This window comes from Kogia breviceps, chromosome 3 (assembly GCF_026419965.1).
Source record: "Kogia breviceps isolate mKogBre1 chromosome 3, mKogBre1 haplotype 1, whole genome shotgun sequence".
NCBI classification, from domain to species: domain Eukaryota; kingdom Metazoa; phylum Chordata; class Mammalia; order Artiodactyla; family Physeteridae; genus Kogia; species Kogia breviceps.
In genome coordinates this window covers 164355494-164379347 of record NC_081312.1, presented here as the reverse complement: position 1 = coordinate 164379347, position 23854 = coordinate 164355494, and the positions used below count along the sequence as shown (strand labels likewise).

The 23854-nt window shown below is 43.8% G+C and overlaps 1 protein-coding gene across 5 annotated transcripts in view; it reads left to right on the top strand.

Moving 5' to 3' along the window:
* Positions 1–23854, top strand: part of SFMBT2 (Scm like with four mbt domains 2) — a 221512-nt gene that overhangs the window by 35267 nt on the left and 162391 nt on the right. For 2 of the 5 annotated variants that reach the window (XM_067030224.1, XM_059056565.2), the window contains exons 3-4: positions 1030–1124; positions 3762–4002. In XM_067030224.1, coding sequence (XP_066886325.1) covers positions 1030–1124; positions 3762–4002 — 336 coding nt within the window. Of the gene's footprint in view, positions 1–1029; positions 1125–3761; positions 4003–23854 lie in introns of those variants that run through there. The other 3 variants (XM_067030223.1, XM_067030226.1, XM_067030227.1) reach the window with 3 other exon arrangements.

Below are 23854 nucleotides of genomic sequence, written 5' to 3'. Positions count from 1 at the left end.
TACTGGAGTGTCTCCAGTGGATAATCTCAAACAGGCTAACATGCAGCGACTATGCCTTGAAGCAAATCTCTTTTCATTTACTGAAGAGCCCTTAATCTTACCCTCCATTCTGTTAGGGTAGTCCAAGCAGAATTTCTGCAGGGTTTTCCTTGATTTTCTTCCCTCCCCTCCCTTCCCCTCCCCTCCCCTCCCCCTCCCCTCCCCCTCCCCTTCCCTGATTTTCTTCCCTACCCTTCCCTTCCCTTCCTTCTTCCTTTTCCCTTCCTTTCCTTGTTTCCCTCCCTCCCTCCCTTTTCCCTTTCTTTTCTTTCCTTCTTTCTTTTACATGAAGTATAGTTGATTTACAATATTGTGTTAGTTTCAGGTGTATAGCAAAGTGATTTCTTTATACATATATGTATATATATTCTTTTTTTTGGATTCTTTTCCATTATAGTTTTTTACAGGATATTGAATATAGTTCCCTGTGCTATACAGTAAATCCTTGTTGTTTATCTATTTTATGTACAGTGGTATGTATCTGTTAATCCCATACTCCTAATTTATTCCCCCCACCTTTGGTAACCATAAGTTTATTTTCTATGTCTGTGAATCTTTCTGTTTTGTAAACAAGTTCATTTGTACTATTTTTTATATTCCACATGTAAATGATATCATATGATATTTGTCTTTGACTTACTTCACTTAATATGATAATCTCTATGTCCATCCATGTCGCTGCAAATGGCATGATTTAATTATTTTTTATGGCTGAGTAATATTCCATTGTGTATATAGACCACATCTTCTTTATCCATTCCTCTGTTGATAGACACTTAGGTTGGTTCCATGTCTTTCTTGAGTCACCTGTCTCTAAATTCAGCGAACAGAAGCTTGGCAAAGAATTCAACAGTATTCTCCTACACACTGAATTTGTTTCTCTCTTGCATGAAGGATTTTCTGATTTACATGGAAGGCCAATGCCTTTCCATTCTTCACACGAGTATTGACATGCTTCTGTGTTTTTTTTTTTTTTTTGTCTTTCGACAGAAGAAGGCTCAAGCTTGGAGGAAACCGGCTTTAACTGGGGAGAGTATTTGGAAGAGACGGGGACCAGTGCAGCTCCTCACACATCGTTCAGACATGTAGGTGACCTCCTTTCTCCTTCTGATCTGCTTGCGGGGGTGGGAAGGGTGTCTTCAGGAAGATGCCAAACTTATTGGAAGAAAGGGAATGAGAAGAAAAGAGAAATTTGGCCAAGATTTCTTAGAAGTGCAGAGGAGATGTGGAAGTGAGTTTGATTTTCACAGAGGGCTGCAGGGAAGGTGGGCCTTGCTTTAATCCAGGACTGGGCACCGGGTGGTGCTCAGCATGAGAAATGGTGTGTGGTCTTAACCTCATTCTGTGCCTTAAAAAGCCAGATTAGAATGATGTGTTCTCTGCTGTCTGGGGCGCACAGCCCGAGACAGGTAAGGTTGATGTGAATAAATAAAAAGCCAGCAAGCTAGGCAAGTAGGTGTCAATGACTAATGTCTTCTTAGGAGATGTAATGGCTGTATATTTTAAGTTTGAATTGATATTTTTCTTTGGAAAAGACACCTAAAAGCGTTAGAGCCATTTGTGGACAGATGAGTCAAATTACAGGAAAGACCATAAATATTCAGGAAATGTTTGGATCAAACCAAAAAAAAAATCACCCTCATCTATACTGTTTTTTGAACAATGCAAATAGCATGCCAAGCAGAGGGCAAGTCCCAGGAAATAAAAAAATTAAGTTTTTACCAGATGTTTGCTTAGATATGAGATTTTGGTAATATATAATTAGCAAGAAAAAGGTTGAGTTTCCAGGACCTAAGTTCTTAGGTATCACTATTGCTTTATTGGAAATGAAAATTTAATACTGAGAAACATTTTTTTCCCCTACTGGGCCTTTCCAAGGCAAAGATTTAGCCTCAGTATCATAAACAAATTGGGGGACTTTCTGAATCTGGTCTTCCTTCTGGCTCTTTTGTTGAATTAAGAAGCCACTTTATTTTAAGGCGACATTTTATTCTTTTTGGAAGTGAAGAGTTCCTTTGAAAAGGAATTTAAGACCTTATTAAATTTGCATGACCTCGTTAAGGGTGGGTTGCATTCCGATTCTGTTTTTATACTGACACTTATACTGTGATAATTGCTGGTTTATTATGAGTGGGATTGTGGCCGTTTAGTGAAACCAAGAGTGAAATATTAAAACATAATAAAACTAAAACTCACCCAGCATACAGTGTGGATTCCATTTTGCAAAAGCCATTGTAACATCTGCCTTTTACGATGCCAGGATGACTTGGTTGGATTTCTCCAGGCGCTTTAGGAATGAGATATAGATCAACAGCTTTTTCCTTCCTTTTCTGTACCGGGAAGTTCTCAATATCTCTGCATATGGAGTCAGTCCTGTTCTCTTTCATCCAGTCCATTCTCCTGCCCCACTTTCAGGCACAGTATAGTGCCCTGTACTGTGGATGCAGAATGTCCCCAGGCCTGTCTGCCAGGCTTAAAGGAAGAGGAGCCCAGGACCCATGGGCGAACAGTTCGTAATCCCATCATCTCTTAAGCAGCAGCTACTCAGGGACATCTGATGTGCTGGCCTTAGAATATTATAACTCACCAGGATGGAAAGCTTTCTTTTGCAGGGAGGGCTGGCAAATATGAATAGATGATAACCCTTCATTAAAAAGAAAAGAAAACCCATTTTCTGAGGCTGCACTGTTCACGCAGTAGCCACTAGCCATCCAGCACTTGGAGAATGTGTCATCCAAATTGAGATTGAAACCGAGTAGGACCCTGCAGGGCCTTCCTGAGAACAGATCCTCCTGTGTCCCCACCTCCAGAACTTTTAGCCTCCTAAGGCTTTCTCTGAGTTGCAAAGAGCAAATTTAATCAGAGAAGAAAATGCAGAAACTAAGGAAAGCAGTCAAGCAAGGCAAAATAATAATAGTTGAGCCATAATACAAATTCAGGGGCCCTTCGTTCCTCCTCAGGGAATACAGATAATATCCGGAGCCATATCCTTGAGTTGATTTGCAGATACTGAAACCCCACCAGGTAGAAGAAGTTAACTGCATGCTGACCACCAGCAGGTAGACCCCAGACTGGTTGGAACCAGAAGGTTGATGATTGAGATGCTCGAAACATCACCCAGTTACCTCACCACCGACCAATCAGAGAATTATTCGTGAGCTGGTGACACACCCTGTGACCCACACCCCTCACCTTGCCTTTAAAAACCCTTCCCTGAAGGCCATTAGGTCTTTTGAACAGGAGCCGCCTATTCTCTTGCTTGGTGCCCTGCAGTAAACCCTGCACTTGCCTTCACCACAGCCCGGTCAGTAGATTGGCTTTGCTGCACGTCTGACTAACGGATCCAAGTTGTGTTTGGTAACAAGATGTGTTGTAAGTGTAGAATACACACCAGATTTCAGAGGCTTCATTGGAAAATAAGAACGTAAAATTTCTCACTACTCTATTTTTTTATATTGGTTCCCTTTTGAAATGATGCTATCGGGATCTGTTGGGTTAAGTAAAATACATTACTAAAATGAATTTCATCTGTTTTATCTCTCTCTTTTTTTTTAAAGTGGCCACTAGAAAATTTAACGTCACACCAGTGGCTTACATTACATTTCTCTTAGATGGTGCTGATCTAGGGCAACAGAAATATTAAGTGCTGTGTTTTCAGTCGTTCACATAATCTTCTGGATGGACGTGTCTAGCGTAATGACGGATTTTCTGCGTTCCTTAAGGTTGAGATCAGCATTCAGAGCAACTTCCAGCCGGGGATGAAGTTGGAGGTAGCCAACAAGAAGAACCCGGACACGTACTGGGTGGCCACGGTCATCACCACCTGCGGGCAGCTGCTGCTTCTGCGTTACTGTGGTTACGGGGAGGACCGCCGGGCCGACTTCTGGTGTGACGTGGTGATCGCGGACCTGCACCCCGTCGGGTGGTGCACGCAGAACAATAAGACCCTAATGCCCCCGGATGGTGAGCACGGGCTGGCCCAGCTCTCGGGCGTCACTTGTGATGCTGGTAGAGAAAACCTTGTAGAGATCCAATAACTGATATGCTAGGAAGATCCAGCACTTTCAGGGTCTCTCCTTGAGTTGCATTAGCCTGAGGACGCTGGAGTGAGGGGGGACTGGGTGCATTTTCAGATGTTGGAGCTGAACCCAACGGTTGAGCCCACCGTGGCCTTTATGCCTTTGAGCCCGATCCTCGGGTGGGTTTCTGGAGGTAGGAAAGGAAGACTGAAGGGATACCCGTGATGGAGGCCTTGTTCTCCCTTTGCTGATGGATTATCTTGCTTTTCTTTTGCTTTGGAGACTTGATGTTTTGAATAGTGCCATAGTGTGTCAGAAACAGGTTTCTCTAATAGGTTTTAATCTGTCTTGTTATGGGGAGACTGTCAAGGTGAGCAACATGTAGAAAACCAAACAGATGAGGAGAAGTGACATTACTCTCAAAGAGATTGCCAAAACTTGTCTAGATTAGATCCATTTAGTTGCTGGAAAATAGTGGTTCTCTACTGGGGCGATTTTACCCCCCCGGGGACATCCAGTGATGTCTGCAAGCATTTTTAGTTGTGAGAGGGGAGGAGGGGGGTGCTGTTGGCGTCTGGTGGGAGGGGCCAAGGATGTTGCTACACATCCTACAATGCACAGCAACCCCCCAGACGGTAAAGATATTGGGCTCAAACTGCCATTAACGCTGTGACTTCGAGAAATCCTGCTGTAAAAGAATGGGCTGCCTCTTATCATGGTCAGGAACTCATCGGATCCTGTAAGTGAGAGAAACTGACTTACCGAAAAGCTGAATCTCAACACCCAGTCCTCTTTGCACTTGAAAACTCCTGATGCTAATTCTCAAGCAGGTGTAATGTCTCCTTAGGACCTGCCTGCCTATCTTAATTTTGACTTGATATTTTTATTTCAAAGCAACGCGTAAAGTATTAGAGCTGACTCTGAAGTTCCTTGCGTCCATCCTATTCACAACTGCTTTCCCCCTCTGGAGCATTTGTAAAGTTACGTAGAGAAGCGTCATGACAAACGCACAGAGTTTGAGTTGCATTTCGTGACGTGTGTAAGGAGTGAATCCGTTGCCTTGACCTTAGTGAATGTGTTGGCCCTTTATTGGCTCAGAAAGGAGAGAGAAGGCCCTTCTTTCTTTACTTATTAATTTTAAAAATTTATTTATTTTATTTTGTTTATTTTTGGCTGCGTTGGGTCTTTGTTGCTGTGCGCGGGCTCTTCTCTAGTTGTGGCAAGTGGGGGCTACTCTTCGTTGCGGTGCGCGGGCTTCTCATTGCGGTGGCTTCTCTTGTTGTGGAGCACAGGCTGTAGGCACACGGGCTTCAGTAGTTGTGGCACGGGGGCTCAGTAGTTGTGGCTTGCGGGCTCTAGAGCGCAGGCTCAGTAGTTGTGGTGCACGGGCTTAGTTGCTCTGCAGCATGTGGGATCTTTACAGACCAGGGCTCGAACATGTGTCCCCTGCATTGGCAGGCGGATTCTAAACCACTGTGCTACCAGGGAAGTCCCCTTTCTTTCCTTCTTGCACTAGGTCTTTTCACCTGCCCTCCCCTTTGCCTGGAACCTCTCCCTCTCCTTTCCTCCTCTGCCCGTCAGCTGATCTAGCCCTTCCTCAGGGAACCAAGGTCAGACCCTGTCTTTGCTCCCAAGGCCTCGTGAACCTTTAACGCTGATCATGTTTGCACCTGTGTCTCCCCTACACAAAGCTTTTTTTAAAAAAAATGAGATATAATTCACATACTATAAAGTTCATCCCTTTAAAGTGTATACAGTTCAGTGATTTTTGTAGTCACAGAGTTGTGCAACCATCATCGATGTCTGATTCCAGAACGTGTTCATCCCCCCATAAAGAAACCCCTGTACCCTTTACCAGTCACTCTCCATTCCCCCGACCCCGGCCTGGGCAGTCACAGATCCACACTTTCTGTTTCTGTAAACCTGTTTATTCTGGACATTTCACATTTGTGGAATTGTATAATATGTAGCCATTAGTGAATGATTGCTTTTCCTTAGCTCATCCACGTCTTAGCAAGTATCAAGGCTTCATTCCTTTTTCATGGCTGTATAATATTCCATTGTAGGGAGACCATGTTTTGTTTATCCGTTTGTCAACTAATGGGCATCTGGGTATACCTGTCCTTTCAGTTGTGTGGTTCTTTGAACAGAGAACTTTTGCCGCCACCGAACAGGAAGCTCAGCGCTGTGAGTTCACCACCGTGTGAGCCCAGCTGTAGCTCACGTCACCTGTGCCAGGTGTGGTCTCAGTACATAGCCATTGACCGATGCTGTGATCTAGTGGAGACATTAAATGTTGCTGGCCCAGGGGTCTGGGATGCCTTCAGGAAAGAAATCAGTGCCGGCACCTGGCAAGCAGCACCTGTCCCTTTCTCCTAGCGATTGGGTCCCGATTGGTTGCATCCTTACGTTTTCCCTCCCTCGTGGAGGACTTTGCAGGTGAGCACGGGAGAATGGGTGTTAATATCAGGCTTTGTTTTTTACTCCCGACCTGGTTCGAGTGGTGGGTGAGGTCGTGGGCTGTCCTGCTTCAGGCACTGCCCGTTTCCCTTCACTCTAGGCCCAGCCGGCATTGTGTCCTGGCACTTCAATTTTGAAACATGTCTTTGTGTTCTTTTAATTTTATTGAACTATAGTTGATTTTCAATATTGTGTTAGTTTCAGGTGTACAGCACAGTGATTCAGTTATACGTGTGTGTGTGTGTGTGTGTGTGTGTGTATAGTCTTTTTCAGATTTTTTTTTTCCCCTTACAGGTTATTACAGAATATTAAATATAGTTCCCTGTGCTATACAGTAGGTCCTTGTTGTTTATTTTATATATAGTAGTGTGTATGTTAATCCCAAACTATTTATCCCTCCCTCCCCTTCCCCTTTGGTAACCATAAGTTTGTTTTCTATGTTTGTGGGTCCTGTTTTGTAAATAAGTTCATTTGTATCATTTTTTTAAGATTCCACATATAAGTGATATCATATGATATTTGTCTTTCTCTGTCTGACTTACTTCACTTAGTATGATCATCTCTAGGTCCATCCATGTTGCTGCAAAGGGCATTATTTCATTCTTTTTTATGGCTGAGTAATATTCCATTGTATACATGTACCACATCTTCTTTATCCATTCCTATGTCGACGGACACTTAGGGTGCTTCCATGTCTACTTTGTATTTATTTATTTTTTACACATTTGAAGTGTCCAGTACATTATTGTTAACTCTGATTGTGGTCAGATCTCTAGAAACCTTCTCGTCTTGCATGAAACTTTATACACACAGAACAGCAACACCCATTTCCCACCCTGACTCCAGCCCCTGGCAACCACCGTTCTACTCGCTGCTTATGGGAGCTTGATTGCTTTCAATGTCTCAGAAAAGTGGAATCGGGCAATATTTGTCCTTCTGTGACTGGCTTATTTCACTTAGCATAATGTCTTCTAGTTCATACATGTGGTCGCCTATGACACGATTTCCTTCTTTTTAACTGCTGAATAATATTCCATCTGGCTTTGAATTAAAACAGCCACTGAGGTGAGACTATAAGATTATTTAATATCCCTGTGATTTCCCATTTGTCATGAAAAAAAATCAGTCTTTTTTTCATTTTCCAGCTTCTTGTGAACTATACAGTTATTACGATTCCTTTAAAATTTTTTAAAAATTGAAGTATAGTTGGTTTACAGTATTATATTAGTTTCAGGTGTACGGCATAATGATTCAGTATTTTTATAGAGTATATTCCATTTAAAGTTATTTCAGGACAATGGCTCTATTTCCCTGTGTTGTACAGTATATCCTCTCTGCTTGCCTGTTTTGTAGACAGTAGTTCGTATCTCAAAATAAATCAGTCTTGATGGATGAATTGTACTGATGGAATATTGGGAAAATATCAATTTTAGAGAACTAGACACTTTCCCACTTGCCAGCTCTGCACACAAAAGCCATGTACATATGCCCACACACTCCCAGGAGGGTCCAGACATGAGTTGATCCCAGGGGCAAATACATATCTGGGGACACTGAGAGTGGGGGCCATAGAGGGGGACCAAGAGGCAGGCCCTTCTCCTGTGTGAAATCTTGCCTTTTTGCTGTCCTTGCTTATCTCGTGACTTACTCTTAAATTTTGACACTTTTTAAAACACCCGTGGAGAAGATGTAAGAGAGTTTTACTTTATAATAGAGCCTCTAGTGGATCATTTTAGTGAGAAGTTCCAGGGTACAGAATTTTAACACTCTAAGAGCTAATGGGTTCATTTGGTTAAAAAAAAAAAAAAAAAAAAAAAAAAAAAAATCCATGCTGTTGCTTGAGAAAAGAGGGCAGAGTTGATGAATCAATTCTTCTTCCTTGCCTGGGTGAAAAATGTGGCAGCTGCCACAGTTTCAGAAACACTATCAAATTTGTATCCTCCTGACTCTGTGCTCTTAGGCAAGACACAGACACACTTAAAATGACAAATTGAAAGTGAAAAATGGGGAAACCCCATGACAAGAGAAACCATTAATGTGAATGAAAGATTTGAAGTCTGTTCAGACCATCCCAAGTGATACTAATTGGAGAGTTTCTTTATTGCTCCCTTTAAAGAACTTAAAAAAAATTTAGTAGGTGATCGATACAGCTTGGAAATCTCGAGTACAGAGAACAAAGTCAGGAAGTAGCAGGTTCGTGGCGCAAGAGGTTTTATTGATTGCTGTAGTGCAGGATAATTATCGCTTTGTAGCCAGAGGTGGCAGCTTGTTCCAGAGGGAATCGTAGAATCTGTTCTTGCACAAGGATTCTTGTTGGTGTGGTTTTCTGTCTTACAGAGCTCATTGCACTGTAAATCCCGCAGCTGTACCTGGTCGATCTTTGTCATGGTTAAACTTGAAAGGTGTCCCAGAATATTAACACGAGTGAAAGTGGTCCATGACACCCCATGTATTTGTTGGGGAGGCTCCGTGGTGATAGATTCTCTTACTGATCCCAGGAATCGGGGTAGTATGAAGCGGGAACATGGCGATTGGAGCCAGAAGATCAGGTTTCTTTCCTTGCCTCTGCCATTAATGTAGGTACCTCTCGCTCTCCATTTCCTCATCTTTGAAATGAGGAGGTGATAGTGTATAATCTCTAAAGAGCTTTCCAGTCTCACCTGCTTTGGTTTGTGATCATTGGGAAGGAAAGAAGGAAGGAGGAGGGTGCTAGTTTTGTGCACGAGGACTGGAGTTTGTTTGGGGATTAGGATTGGTGGAAATCTCGCCCAGGAGTCTGTGCAAAGCACCAAAGTCAAGTTTCTGTGTGACTTTCTGGGATGGTGAAGTTTCAGTGGATTGGGAGGCAGACTAGGTGGGGAAATTATGATGAGCATTTGGGTCCTTTGTCACCTGCCATGGATAGAATTTCACCCAATACAGAATTGTAGACTCTGGTTCCTCAATGGAAGCCAAAGACCTCGGAGTACTCAGTCCCTGAGAGATCGATTAGTATGTGGATGTCAGTTTCAAAATATCGTTGGGTCAAGCAAGAGGATGGGAGTTTTGGGTGATTTTGTTCATTAATGGGAGAAAGGAGAGGACTGCCTTTTCTGGTCACACTTAGATCTTTCTGGTCATTTTTGGATTCTCCAAGTAATCTTAAGTCTTCTTTTTTTTTTAATTAAAAAAATTTTTTTTTGCGTTACGCGGGCCTCTCACTGTTGTGGCCTCTCCCGTTGCGGAGCATAGACTCCGGACGCGCAGGCTCAGCGGCCATGGCTCACGGGCCCAGCCGCTCCGCGGCACGTGGGATCTTCCCGGACCGGGGCACGAACCCGCGTCCCCTGCATCGGCAGGTGGACTCTCAACCACTGCGCCACCAGGGAAGCCCCTTATGTCTTCTGAAGTCACTGCCCTCAGAGTCATTTTTAAAAATTTTAGGTGATATTTTACCAAGCATGTAGCATCCTTTGCAATCCTGTATTTTCCCGCCTTGCTCTTTTAAGTGAAATTAATCTTTGAATCAGTGCTGGCCGTCATTTCTCTGTTAAAGTTAGGGGAAAGGAAACAGCATGGCAGCAGCTCTGTTGTACTTCGTTAAGAGAATTTCCTTAGTAAAGACACGTTCAGGGAGACCTGGGTTTAGTGACCAATTGACCATTCCACGAGCAGTGTCCCTGCTCCAGAGCTAATCGGTACTAATCTTTCATATGAAAAGTATTAAGAAACATAGTACGTTAAAGCCTCATGAAGTGCAGTGGAGGATGATAGCTCTCATTAGGGGAGCAAAATGTAAAACGTTTTGGCTTTTGGTAAATCAATGAGGCTTGATTTATTCATAAGCACGTGCAAGCTTGCAAAGAGCAGCAGCCAAATAATTATTGTTTATGGTGATAATGTAAGGAAATCATTTAATCCAGTGACTGTTTCCCTGTTATTTATTGAGAAGTAGCAACATTGCTTCTTAATGTCGGGGGTTGGGGAACTCTGGCGTCTGGAAGGTTCCTGTGGAGTCCCAGGAAGGAATGCCCCGATAAGAGAGCAGGTGAATTATGTGTGAGGATGACCGTCCAGATACCTCCCCCCAGCTTTTACATTGAGAAGTATTTATGTGAGCTTTCTACTGGTGCAATGAAAGTATTGGAATTCCAGTGCCTTAGGAATCATTCCACTAATTTTTATTCTCCCGTTATTAAAATTTCTGTAATTTGAATTGCAAATTCTGCAGTCTTGCCAGAATGACTCTATTTGCCATTCAAAGTTGAATCAAAATTACTGGAGTTAGTTAATAGGTAACTTATTTGAATAAGGGATGTTTATTCATGAAGCGTTAGGAGAAAAGTGTGAATATGGCCTTCTGTTAGGTCCTGGAGGTGGATCCTGCCCAGTTCTGAAACTTGGTCCTAGACTGTTCTGGGCAATTGTTGTTTTCAGTATAGTTGACTGTGAAATGAGAGATGTGGCAGTTGGTTCACAGGACCATAAAGTGAGCGGGTGACGGGACTTAACCAGTCTGTAACCATTGTGGGTTTTTTTTTTTTTTTTTTTTTTGGCGTTACACGGGCCTCTCACTGTTGTGGCCTTTCCCGCTGCGGAGCACAGGCTCCGGACGCGCAGGCTCAGCGGCCATGGCTCACGGGCCCAGCCGCTCCGCGGCACGTGGGATCTTCCCGGACCGGGGCACGAACCCGCGTCCCCTGCATCGGCAGGCGGACTCCCAACCACTGCGCCACCAGGGAAGCCCTGTAACCATTGTTTTAACTGTGGACTCAGAACTAGAATTTGATTGTGTTACATGAGATGATCAGCATTTAAAATTCCTATCTTAAAAAAAATTTAAATGATATTTTAGTAATACTAATGAAACCTAGACAATCACATTGTTTTCATTGGCCACCTAATACTGTAACTGGAATCCCATTTGTACACTAATAAGAAAATTAAATATATTTGCTAAAACTCAAAGAGAAAAGGTAAACCTTAGTGGCCTCTTGGAGTTGAGGGAAGCACATACTTTCACTAAATATTAGATAGTTTAATGTAAAGAGAAAAAAAGCCCATGTTATAAGGAAGGGTAGAATGTGTTTGATAAATATGAGAGTAAAGAAACTAAAAGGCATAGTTAATACGTCGAAAAAAGTGAGTTAGTATCTTCTTGTCAAAAAAGCCATTTTTGAGGGCTTCCCTGGTGGCGCAGTGGTTGAGAGTCCGCCTGCCGATGCAGGAGACACGGGTTCGTGCCCCCGTCCGGGAGGATCCCACGTGCCGCGGAGCGGCTGGGCCCGTGAGCCGTGGCCGCTGAGCCTGTGCGTCCGGAGCCTGTGCTCCGCAGCGGGAGAGGCCACAGCAGTGAGAGGCCCGCATACCGCAAAAAAAAAAAAAAAAAAAAAGCCATTTTTGATAATGGTGTGTGAAAGAAGGAATATTCAGGTAGGAAATAAAGTAATCCTTTCTCTGTGGGCACTTAATGGCCCTTTAAAATGACACACGTGGTTTTGAGTCCTATCTGATAATGTGGAGACCCTGTGTATAGATTCACAGTGGCGTGGACCAGAGTGGACCTGGCTTACAAATGTGTGCATGAGCGTGTGTGTGCATTTATATGTGTGCATGAGCGTGTGTGCGTGAACATGTAAGTGTGTTTGCAAGCATTTGTGTTTATAAGCATGTATGAGCATGTGTGTGCATTTGTATGTTTTGATCTGAACAGCATTTGAAATAATTTTGGTGTCTACCATGTACAGATTACGTCATTTAACAATTTGGATGATTTATCGGCATCTCTTGAGAACTTGGGAGATGTAGACCCGTCCCTGCATCCCACACTGCAGCCTCTGCCTCATCCCATGGTCCTTTGCTTTCCAGACCTTCTGTCCCCTGCTTGGTTCCTCTGATCTGCTCGGGCCCTGTCGGCATCTGGGTCCTCACCTCGAGTGTCAGCCTCTGAGCCTGTGACCTCAAATTTCCGAGGCGCCATCTGACAATATGCCACGTTAGCCCGTATGGTTACTAAGGTTTCCTTCAGCTCGAGAATGTTCTGAATCTAAGAACTCAAAGAACAATGGATGAGAATTTATGAAAGGGCTCTGAAATAAGTAGGCTTTATGAATAGAAGCCTAAGAAACTGTGGGGTTTTTTTGTAACCTATGGAAGGAAAAACAAAGATGAAAAACACAAAGGCAGACTATAAATGGTCTCCATCTAAATCAGAAACCTTTGTATATATGTGGTGAACTCTTTGTTTATGAGTAAAAAATTAGTCTTTTCTTCTATAAATTTCTGTTTGGTGTTTGTATTTATCTCTTGAAACTCACTATACTCTACATGCCACCTTTATCGTTTTCTTGCCTAGTGAATAGCTGAATCACGAATTTTAATGTTTGAGTCATGGCTCTCCAATTAAAAACAGTTTCTCTCACCCACAAAATATTTTATTGTGTGCCTACTATGTACCAAGCAACTCAGTTTAACCCTCTCCTAAGAACAACACTGTAAACTGACTGGTACGATTCTTTATATCTAAAAAACAATGTTGCTTGGGGTGTGTAAATAATTCGTCTGCAGGATGGCATCTTGGAGTAGATTTTAAGTCCAGAGCGATTTTTTTCCTCCCAATTCTGAAATCAGTGCTTTGAAAATAGCAAGGGTTGGCGAATATTTGTTGATTGATAAAGTTGTGTCAATAAGACTTGACTGTTCAGACTTGAAATATTGGACACATTATTAAGAAAAATTGTGGAATTGGCTTCTTGTGATTTTTAAGAGGAGGGTAAAAAACTCCTTGTCCAGACTGTTATTTTGGACATTTTTGTCATTTTGTAGGCAAATAAATGGAGGAGATTCGGTCTGGAGCTTCCTTGCCAAATGGTAATCGTGAGATTATGTAAAAATATGTAAATTGTATCAGATGCTATTTGGGTTTTTCTGCTTACAGGAAAACTGTAAGCACAAAGAGGGACTATAAGATTTTCCTTTTTGGTGTTAGTCATAAATGCATTTATTTTCTTTTGCTTCCTAACTCAGCAGCATATGTACTTTAAATCAAGCCGGTGTTTAATTCTGTGTGGAAGTGAGTGTGAGTTAGTTTTGCGGGTTTCCTTCCCTGTTGTCTGACTCGTTTCCTCATGGTTAATCCCTCATCTCCTTTGCTGTCAGAGCCCCAGGCCCACCTGTCCACTTTCGGCCTTGGTCCCCCACCACCTGTCTAGGGATCCTGGCCTGGGCTGCTCCCAACTGGGTTCGGTCCTCATGGCCCCATGTAGGGGGGGCCCAGCTTGCATCCGGCCCCTGTTTCTGCTCTGGGCAGACCCTTTAACACCCCAGTGACCCTAATGTAGAGGCTGCAAGAGAAGTCTTCAGTCGCCTCCAAACAGACTCGTCCCCTGGGCACAGGGGGTCCTCTGGGACCGCTGCTCTTCCCAGCTCCGACCCTGACTTGTGGACCTCCCTGTTCTCCTGCCCTGAGCCAGGAGTCCTCAGAGTGGGCCGTCCAGCAGCCCTCAGTGCCGACTGTCCAGAAGCCCTCAGTGCCGACTGTCCAGAAGCCCTCAGTGCCGGCTGTCCAGGAGCCCTCAGTGCCATCTGTCCAGGAGCCCTCAGTGCCAGCTGTCCAGGAACCCTCAGTGCCATCTGTCCAGGAGCCCTCAGTGCCAGCTGTCCAGGAGCCCTCAGTGCCATCTGTCCAGGAGCCCTCAGTGCCAGCTGTCCAGGAGCCCTCAGTGCCGACTGTCCAGAAGCCCTCAATGCCGGCTGTCCAGGAGCCCTCAGTGCCATCTGTCCAGCAGCCCTCAGTGCCATCTGTCCAGGAGCCCTCAGTGCCATCTGTCCAGCAGCCCTCAGTGCCAGCTGTCCAGGAGCCCTCAGTGCCATCTGTCCAGGAGCCCTCAGTGCCAGCTGTCCAGGAGCCCTCAGTGCCATCTGTCCAGGAGCCCTCAGTGCCATCTGTCCAGGAGCCCTCAGTGCCAGCTGCCCAGGAGCCCTCAGTGCCAGCTGTCCAGGAGCCCTCAGTGCCGGCTGTCCAGGAGCCCTCAGAGCTGGCTGTCCAGGAGCCCTCGGTGCCCTCTGTCTAGGAGCCCCCAGTGCCCTCTGTCTGCTCTCCATCATGCCTCTACCTCCCTCTAGCCTTTTGGACAGGTGAACTTCCACTTCTCTTCTTGCTTTGTGTTCCTGAACAAGTCTCGACCCCTCACTGCTTCTTACTAAGTCTCCCATCTTGGTTCCATGTTCCCAGGTCATGCTGACCTTCCAGGGCTGTGTCCCATTCCAGGTCCATGGCCATGCCTCCATTCCAGGATTATGCTTCCAGTTTGCGTCCTTCTGTTTGGCAGGTCCCTGGGAGAGTCTGCCTTGTTTGACTCCAGCTCCAAAGGAATGACTGATTTTTGCATAGATTGTCTCCTGAGCCTAGAATCTTGTTAAAGCTTGGTGAATACAACTAATATGCAAAGTCCTGGGGGCTTGGCCAGTGGGATTCAGAGTAGAGTTTGGTGTTGTGTTGATCAGGGTTCTCCAGAGAATCAGAACCACTAGGAGGTGCATATATAGAGACAGATTTATTTTGATAAATTGGTGCAGAGAGTTGTGGAGGTTTGGCAAGTCCACGGTCTGATGGGGGAGGCCCGCAGGCTGGAGACCCAGGGAAGAGTTGCCGCTCCAGTCTGGTGGTTGTCTGCTGGAGAACCAGGAAGAGCTGCTGTTGCAGATAAAGTCCAGGGCCGTCTGCTGGAGAATTCCCTCTTTCTCTGAGGAGGTCAACCATTTGTTCTATTCAGTTCTTCAACTGATTGGGTGAGGCCCACCCAATCAGGGAGGGCAATCTGCTTGATGCAAAGTCCACTTATTTAAATGTAAATCTCATCCCAAAACACTATCCAGCATGGTATTTTACTAACTATCTGGGTACAATGGCCAAGCCAAGTTGACACGTAAAATTAACCATCAATGGTGTGGACTCAAGAGGTACATCCAAGTTAACAGGGCTGTTCTCCTCTACTATCTTAACACCTTCTTAGAGGAGGAATGTTCTATGTATGTTTGTAATTGATATAGCAGTTTTCCCCTTAACAGATGATCTTCCACTGATACTGCCAAATGTCAGCACTCTTCACAGAATGTTCTGGGAGGAAGCTGAGAGATGGTGGAGTAAATATAATGCATATAATGCATTGGTAGCTTTGAATTCTCTGAAAGCAGAAATGCCAGGGTGAAGGGCCAGAGATTCTCCCGAAAGCTGCCATCAGCCTTTGTCTGAGAGGTTGGCAGGAGCTGCCTGAGACAGCATCTATTCCATAGCTCTTGCTGCTGAGCAGACCTGCCTGCTGGGATTACTTACAAGGGATTTGGCTATTGCAGGTATACATTCAGATACAGGGTTCTGTGACATGTTTAGAAAGATAGGAGCTCGTGTGCCTTTCTTCTGTCTTTAGCTTAGAGGGAGTGCATCATAATTGATTAGGTAGCCTGACCTCAGCTCTGAGAGATGGTATCGTGGACCAGTGGTCTTTGAAGTCATTGCTACACTGACACCAGGACAAGAGGGGCTCTGGCCTGGGTTCTGCATTCTAGAGACCCCTGTGGATCGCCAGCACCAGCATCTGCATTTATTAAAGAGCACGGAGCTGCCCTGTTCACTGGGGATCTTGCAGTCGGTGCTGGCACGGAGCCACCCTAATTTTGAGCATTCTCTCTAACTGTTCAGACACCAGACGATGATGCTATCTCTCGTGCCCTCGGAGCAAAGGGCTGTGTCTGAGTGCTGTGGACTGTGTGGGTTGTGGCATTGCCATAAAGATAAAGTAATACATGTATTAGTAAGACTATATATTAATAAAGACAAAACTCCTCTTCGATAATAGAATATTTTAGAACATAATAGAATTTTTGTGTAACGAAGGATCAATTTACAGTAGTGCTGAGTGTCCTTTTTTTCTTCACTCTTTTTGTTGTTTTTTTTTTTTCTTCATCACTCTTTTTGGTGGTCCATCTTGTGGTTCCAGAGGTACTTAATAATTAGTGCAGAATTTGCAACAGTTATACACATTGACTGAAGAGTATTTCACAATATTTAACAAAATTTAATTTTGTTTTACAAAACCAAAAAATATATTTTACAGTATAAATTCATACTCTCCCACATATATGTAGCTCTAGACATGACATGTGTTAAGTGTGACACTGAGTTGTCACATTGGCAACTGAATGGATATTGAAAGCTTGGACTGGATAATTTTATTTTTATAACCACTTAGTAAGATTAAATTCTTAAAAAACTAGATAAAGTGTTCAACGTTATTTGAATATTCTATTTTTATAAATTTGAGGTCCATGAATTATAATTTGTAAGTCCTCTTTTAAGTTCAGTAGATAATTTAGAATATTTAGAGGGAAAGTAGCTTTTCTGAAGACACAATAATTAAAAATTTTTATTTTTGCACTTCAGTTTTTAGATTAAAATATTAAAATCGTATAGACTAGATATAAATATATTTTTATTATTTAAACTTTGAGATGATTTGTGACTAGAAGACAAATTATGTGACAATCTGGATCTTTCTCTTTTTTTTTTAACTAGACATAATAATTTTGCTGAAATGAAGGCAAGGAAAACAAATTTTATGGAATATATATATATATAAAACAGCTTACCGATTATGTAAGTCATAGTTTATTACTCATCCAAACATTGCTAGCCCATCAGCAGAACACTCAGACAAGTCATCGTAATTAAATTTAGTAACCTTTAGCATTTTGCCAACTTACAGTCCTATATAAACCATACTTTTCCCATCCTTTTTGATTCTGTCAATTATGAAGACGTATTTGTCAGTGTAGGTGGATAGGGCGTACTTCACAGTTGGTTGGCTTGATTAATAACTTAGAAATATTTCCACATGTTTATGTGGACCTGAATTTGTACTCTTGCCCTGGGCCCTGGACACATCATGGGCTGGCCTGTTCCGGGTTTCCAATGGGATTTTCCAGGTCCCCCGTGCAAGTGAAGTCCTTCCAAGGTTACTCTCCACCGGTCGATTTAGGGAGGCAGTTTCCATTGCCTGAGGTGACACCATTGGTGTCCTTCCGTGCCTCCCCTGCCCCAGCCTTCCTTCTTCCACTTTGGAGAAGAATGTCCCCAGGGTGCATTGCTTTGTGACACTAAACACAAACTATCAGTTTTAAGTGATCCCTCCTCTACTCAAGGCCTCATACCTACCCTCCAACGGTAAGAAACGACAATTTCCTTTTTATGCTTAATCATCAAACTTTGTAAGATTACATGGATTGTTCTGCTCAGGACTGAAAATAATTGCAATAGCCTAAGCCAAAAGAAAATTTTTATTTTGTGGTCAGAGAAATTTAAAAATGTTTAAGTATGTATTACAGTGTTGGTCGCATATAAATTTTTGTGGTGGTTTCAGAGAAGTAAGGTCAGAGGACCCTCTGACCCTACCTCTACTTTGTGGGGAACAAAAAGATGCTACGTTAGGGTGAGAGCCTGAGAAAAAAAAGGAACACCACACAAACTGACTGGTAATATTCATGTCTGTTTTAAAATGTGTGATGGAAGGGCTTCCCTGGTGGCGCAGTGGTTGAGAATCCGCCTGCCGATGCGGGGGACACGGGTTCGTGCCCCGGTCCGGGAAGATCCCACATGCCGCGGAGCGGCTGGGCCCGTGAGCCATGGCCGCTGAGCCTGCGCGTCCGGAGCCTGTGCTCCGCAAAGGGAGAGGCCACAACAGTGAGAGGCCCGCGTACTGCAAAAAAACAAAAATAAACAAAATGTGTGATGGAAGAGATCAGACCGTTCCATTGACTGTATTTATGGGAGCGATATAGCAGTTTTATTCAAAATGGCATATATGCAATACATAGGAAATGACATCCTTTGAAACTGTTTAAATCAAGGAAAGATTTTAGAATGCCAAATTGAAACTACATGAAGTGGAACCATTAGATTTTCAAAAGTAGAACCTGGGAGGTTTACATTCGTCCTGAGTAGCTGTTGCCCCGAACTTGCGAGTCTCTGAGTATTTTGAATGTCCTCGCCTCTTCCGTCCTCCTCGCATCCATCCTGGAGGTGGGATGGGATGGGATGAGACCCAACCTCAAGCCACCTCTCATCCCTCCCTCGCCCTGACTCTGCTGTGCTCCTTCAGCCCTCTTGTTCCCTCATGACAGTTTTTCTGATAATTTAGATGATTAGAAGTTCTCAGGGCTTTGGAAGTATTTACCATCATAGTGCTTTTATGGAGCTTATGTGTAAGTCATTGAATTCCTTTGGTGGTGATAAAGTGCACATCTTCCTCTAAGCTCTTTGCTGATGGGAATACAGGACCTGACAGCGCAATGTCTTGGGTTGATGGCCATTATGGGTGCCGGCAGCTGCTTTGGTCCATAAATGGCATTACTGTCATAGAATGGAATAATTTTTATATCAGTCTATAAAGGATTATTTATTGAGATTCTACTATGTACCTGTGGTTTTTTTTTTTTTTTTTTGGTTTGAATATACAATATGGTTACTATTAAGTATTTAGTATGACGCACGTTTGTAATACAGTCAGCTTTTGGCTGACGGCATGTACTCATAATGATGAACTTATTTTGGAAAGGATGTTTCATGTGGCAGTTGCTGTAATTATTTGTCAGTCTTTTCTGCTTTAGTTGTTCATTCTTGAGGCTCTCACTCTTGTCTGACTAAGAGGTATCAGAAGTCAATTTGAAATTCTGATCTCTGGAAACATGGATAACGTCTCTCTCCTTGTTAGCGTGGGAGCTTTTCTGAGACAGCACTTCTCTTTTCTGTTTCATAAATTTATTTTTTTTTGTGCTAAGCGTTTTGAAAGGGTGGCTAGCCTGTAGTGGAAATTTACAAGAGCTGGAGATGGACCTGCTTGGTAATGGCGGTCTGAACCCTGATTTCTGGGGTGATCTGCCAGTGGCTAAATGGAGGAGTCCTTCTGGACCGTATTCTGCTGGTATTTAAATAAAATAAATTTGTGTCTCTGTGGCTGACTTCTGTGCGATTTGAGTGCTTTTCGGACCTGAATGGAGGCTTGGAAAGTATTGGTCTGGTTAGTGGCTCAGTTATGCCTCTCGCTGAGTGTAACCTTGGAAAAAAGTCACTTAACCTCTTGGCATCAAACTCCCTGCATCCTTAAAATGGCAAATTCATACCTGACCTTGCTCTCTTTGTGCTGGCGTCAGCAGCAACTTGCATGGCAGATGCAAAACTTCTCTGTAATGGGTTGAATGCTGTGAAGTGAGAAGGGCACTTAGCATCACATTTTTTTGTCTTCTTTTTTAAATGAAAGAGGCCCTAATGGTTCCCCCCCACCCCCGTTAATAGGCGAGGACAGAGGGGGCTGTGGGAGGGAGGATGTGCCTGCATCTAACATGGGGAGCCTAGAAAAACAGCTCCAAAGGCGAAGAGACCCCTTACTTAGCTGGAAGCCCCCCACGCAGCTGTGCTCCGTGCCCAGGACACTGACAAGGAATGCCTTTTCTCCCGCTGTGATCTTGAATTTTGGTCATCTCTCTTTTCAAACAGTTATTTTTGCCTTGTGTTGTAATTGTTTATGGATCTGTGCTGGCATCCGTTTGATTATAAAAGTAAGGCTTTGTGAACACTGTGTAATCAGAAATGCATCTCTTGGATTCTAAGTCTGCTGCGTAATTAAGTGTGTGAACTTGGACTAGGTCCCTCCTTTCTAAACTTCTTGACCTTCAATGGGCTCATTTGTAACCTGGGGGTAAAGATAGCTGCTTTCAGGATTGTTTAGTGTATGAAGTGGGATTTGTACGACCACCTCAGAGCTGTGTTAAAAGTGTGGGAGAAGAGGGAGAAATGCTGGTTTTTCTCCCTTCCTCCTTCTCGTTACAGGTGGTATTTTATTCGTCTTTTTGTGTTTTTATTTATTTTTTATTTTAAAGACTTTATCCTTTTGGGGCAGTTTTAGGTTCACACCAAGATTAAGAGGAAGGTACAGAGATTTTCCTCTGCCCCTGCATCTCCACTATCAACAACCCCACCAGACGGTACATCTGTTACAGTTGATGAACCTACATGGACATGTCATCGTCAGCCAGTCCATAGTTGACATTAGGGGTCACTCTTGGTGTTGAACATTCTGTGGGTTTGGACGAACGTATAATGACTTGTGTCTTCCATTACAGTGTCATGCGAAGAGTAGCTTCACTGCCCTAAAAAATCCTCCGTGCCCCACCTTTTCATCCGTCCCCATCCTAACCCCTGGCAACCACTGATCTGTCTTCTTTCTCCATAATTTTGCCTTTTCCAGATTGTCATAGAGTTGGAATCACACAGCCTCTTATTTTTACACCACACACAGACTTAAAGCTCCATCCTTGCCATGTGGATAAAGGACAAAGCCTCTGAGCTAAAACAGTGACAACAACACTGGCTAATTGGTAGGAGCTCATGCATGTTGTTTATTGAAAAGCCTTTTTAAATCCAGCCACACTCATGCACCCCAGTCACACTGCTTGATCTTGAAGCCTAGTATGTGTCAGGAACAGCGGTTAAAGGCAGGGAGGAGAGCTGTGGCTCATACATCCTTGTGTCACAGATAAATGGTGATCGACAGCCCATTTGCAAGGGAGGAGAGAGAGAAGAGCGGGGGAAAGTGGATACCAACCCAAGAGCAATATAATGCCATGGAGTGTAGGAGCAAATAGCCCAGTTGTGGGTCTGGAGGGTTTGGGGTTATTATACAGTAAAGTATCAGCTATTATATATGAATTGATCTATATGACTCTTACTCCTCAAGGAGGTTTTACTTATTTTGTATCTACTAAGTAGGGGGCAACAGAAAAGGCTAAGCTCAGAGGGGTATGGTGTGGAGAAATAGAGATTGTAAATAGGTGCCGCTTTTTGATAGACGGGTGCTCTGTGAGTTGAATGTTGTATTATTATTATTATTATTATTATTATTATTATAACAACTTCCATAGAGCTCTTCTTTTATATCGAGACTTAGAGTATAAGACAGTCATTATTCTGGCTTCTTAAACGTGGTAAAGCCCCAAGCAACACAGCCTGGGGGCATTGACCCAGCACACAGATAATAGATGGTATGGAGATGTCATGAGCTGTGTTGGTCAGCCAATGGGATGAGTGTGGAGCCTAGGGTGGGAATCCCTGCTGGGCTGAGAGTCAGGCTGCCCCAGAGCGTGGCTGGCTGGGTCCACAGCTGAGGCAAAATCTGTGACCCTTCAGCTGTCTGTTGAGATTGATTCTCTAAGATGACACATTCAGGTCCTCTCTGGTAGATGGTGCATCAGATGGGAGGTTCAGGACACATGCCCCAAGCCTGGGGACTTGGACTGGCCAGAACAAAGCAAGACCCCAATCAGCGGGGTGGGCTCCTTGGAAAAAAATGTAGAACCTACAACAGTGTTGGGCACTGGGCTTACCAGGAGGGGTCAGGGCATGACCTGACCTCCCCAATGGCGTAGCAGAGTTGGAAAGAGGGAGCTGGGAAATGGGACCCCATGATGCTTCCTAGGGTCCTGAACAGATTCCCTGAATGAAGTAAGCTTAGGCAGGGCCAGGTGCATGCACCCTGGGAGTGAAAAATGGATAGGGAGGTTTATAAATATCAGAGGTTCCCAAGACCTCAGAGTCAGAGGGAAAGCTCAGATCACAGAAGTGGAGAATGGGGGGTGAGCTCCTAGACCGGGATCTCGAGTGTCCAGTGCTTTTTTCGAAAGACTTTATTTTTCAGAGCAGTTTTAGGTTCAAAACAAAGTTGAGTGGGAAAGTACAAAGAGTCCCCATAGGCACAGCCTGCCCCATTTTCAACATTCCCCCCTTTTGTTACAAGTGGTGAACCTATATCGTCATCACCCAGAGTCCATAGTTTGCATTAAGGGTCAGTCTTGGCGTTGTACATTCTGTGGGTTTGGATAAATGTATGATGACGTGTGTCCACCATTGCAGTGTCACACAGAGTAGTTTCCCTGCCCTAAAATTCTCTGTGCTTCCCCTGTTAATCCTTCCCTCCCCTCACCCCATGGTAACTACTGATCTGTTGCTGTCTCTGTAGTTTTGCCTTTTCCAAAATATCATACAGTCGGAACCACGGAACCATACACTGTGCAGCCTTTTCAAACTGTTTTTTGCAGTTGGTAACATGCACTAGGGTTCCTCCACGTCTTTTCTTGTGTGTCCAGTGCTTTTTTCACTTCAGTTCTTGGTCTCCTTCATGGGTGTCTCACCTTTACCATGGTGATTATCACTTCAATCACTTAAAGACCCTGTGGTCCAGATGCTGTAGAAATAACCAGGTCGTGTGCCCCGCTCCCCAATTCCTAAGGGTACCATGGAAGTTCCAGAGAGTTCACATTCAGGACAGGCCGAAATAGCCCGTGGGTTGTAGCAATTGACTTTCCTTCGACCAGAATTTATGTCAATAATTTAAAAAAAATTTGTCTGCTTTCCAAAGATGAGCGCAAATCTAGGTCCATACAGCAGCTTGGAGGAAAGAATGATTACACAAAACTATTGTTCATCTTTTTAAATCTTCTTAGGGTATGCAGCAAGAATTTACAGTAGCCAACTACTAGAAATTTTGTATTTCTAGAGAGATTTAATCAGAAGGAAGTGCTGCAGAATTTAAGAGACATATGATTTTAATAATCACTTTTCTGATTATCTCGTATCGACTGACAGAGCTGTTAAGCATAGTTGTTTAAACAATACAAATTAATAAAAAACCATAATGATGTATTTATACAATGGTGACTGATAGCCCCCCAAAGCCCATCATGGATTGTAGAAACAAGTAATAGCCATTAAAATAATCTGTAATTATTTTTTTTAACCAGACAGCATGTCAAGTCATTAGCATCTGTTCAGCTTATTTCTTTTCTTTTCTTTTTTTTTTTTTTTTTTTTTTTTTGATACGCGGACCTCTCACTGTTGTGGCCTCTCCCGCTGCGGAGCACAGCCTCCGGACGCGCAGGTTCAGCGGCCACGGCTCACGGGCCCAGCGGCTCCGCTGCATGTGGGATCTTCCCGGACCGGGACACGAACCCGTGTCCTCTGCCTCGGCAGGCGGACTCTCAACCACTGCGCCACCAGGGAAGCCCCTGTTCAGCTTATTTCTTAGAAAATTATGTGATGAATATCTTTTGAGGCTGTCATAAAGCACAATAATCACACCAACTTCCCCCACCACCTTCAATCATAAGCAAAACAAAACTCTTTGAAAGACTCCAGAGAAAATAAAGTTTACTGGGGACTTGCCTGGCAGTCCAGTGGTTAAGACTCCGTGCTTCCAAGGCAGGGGGCACAGGTTTGATCCCTGGTCGGGGAACTAAGATCCCACATGCCT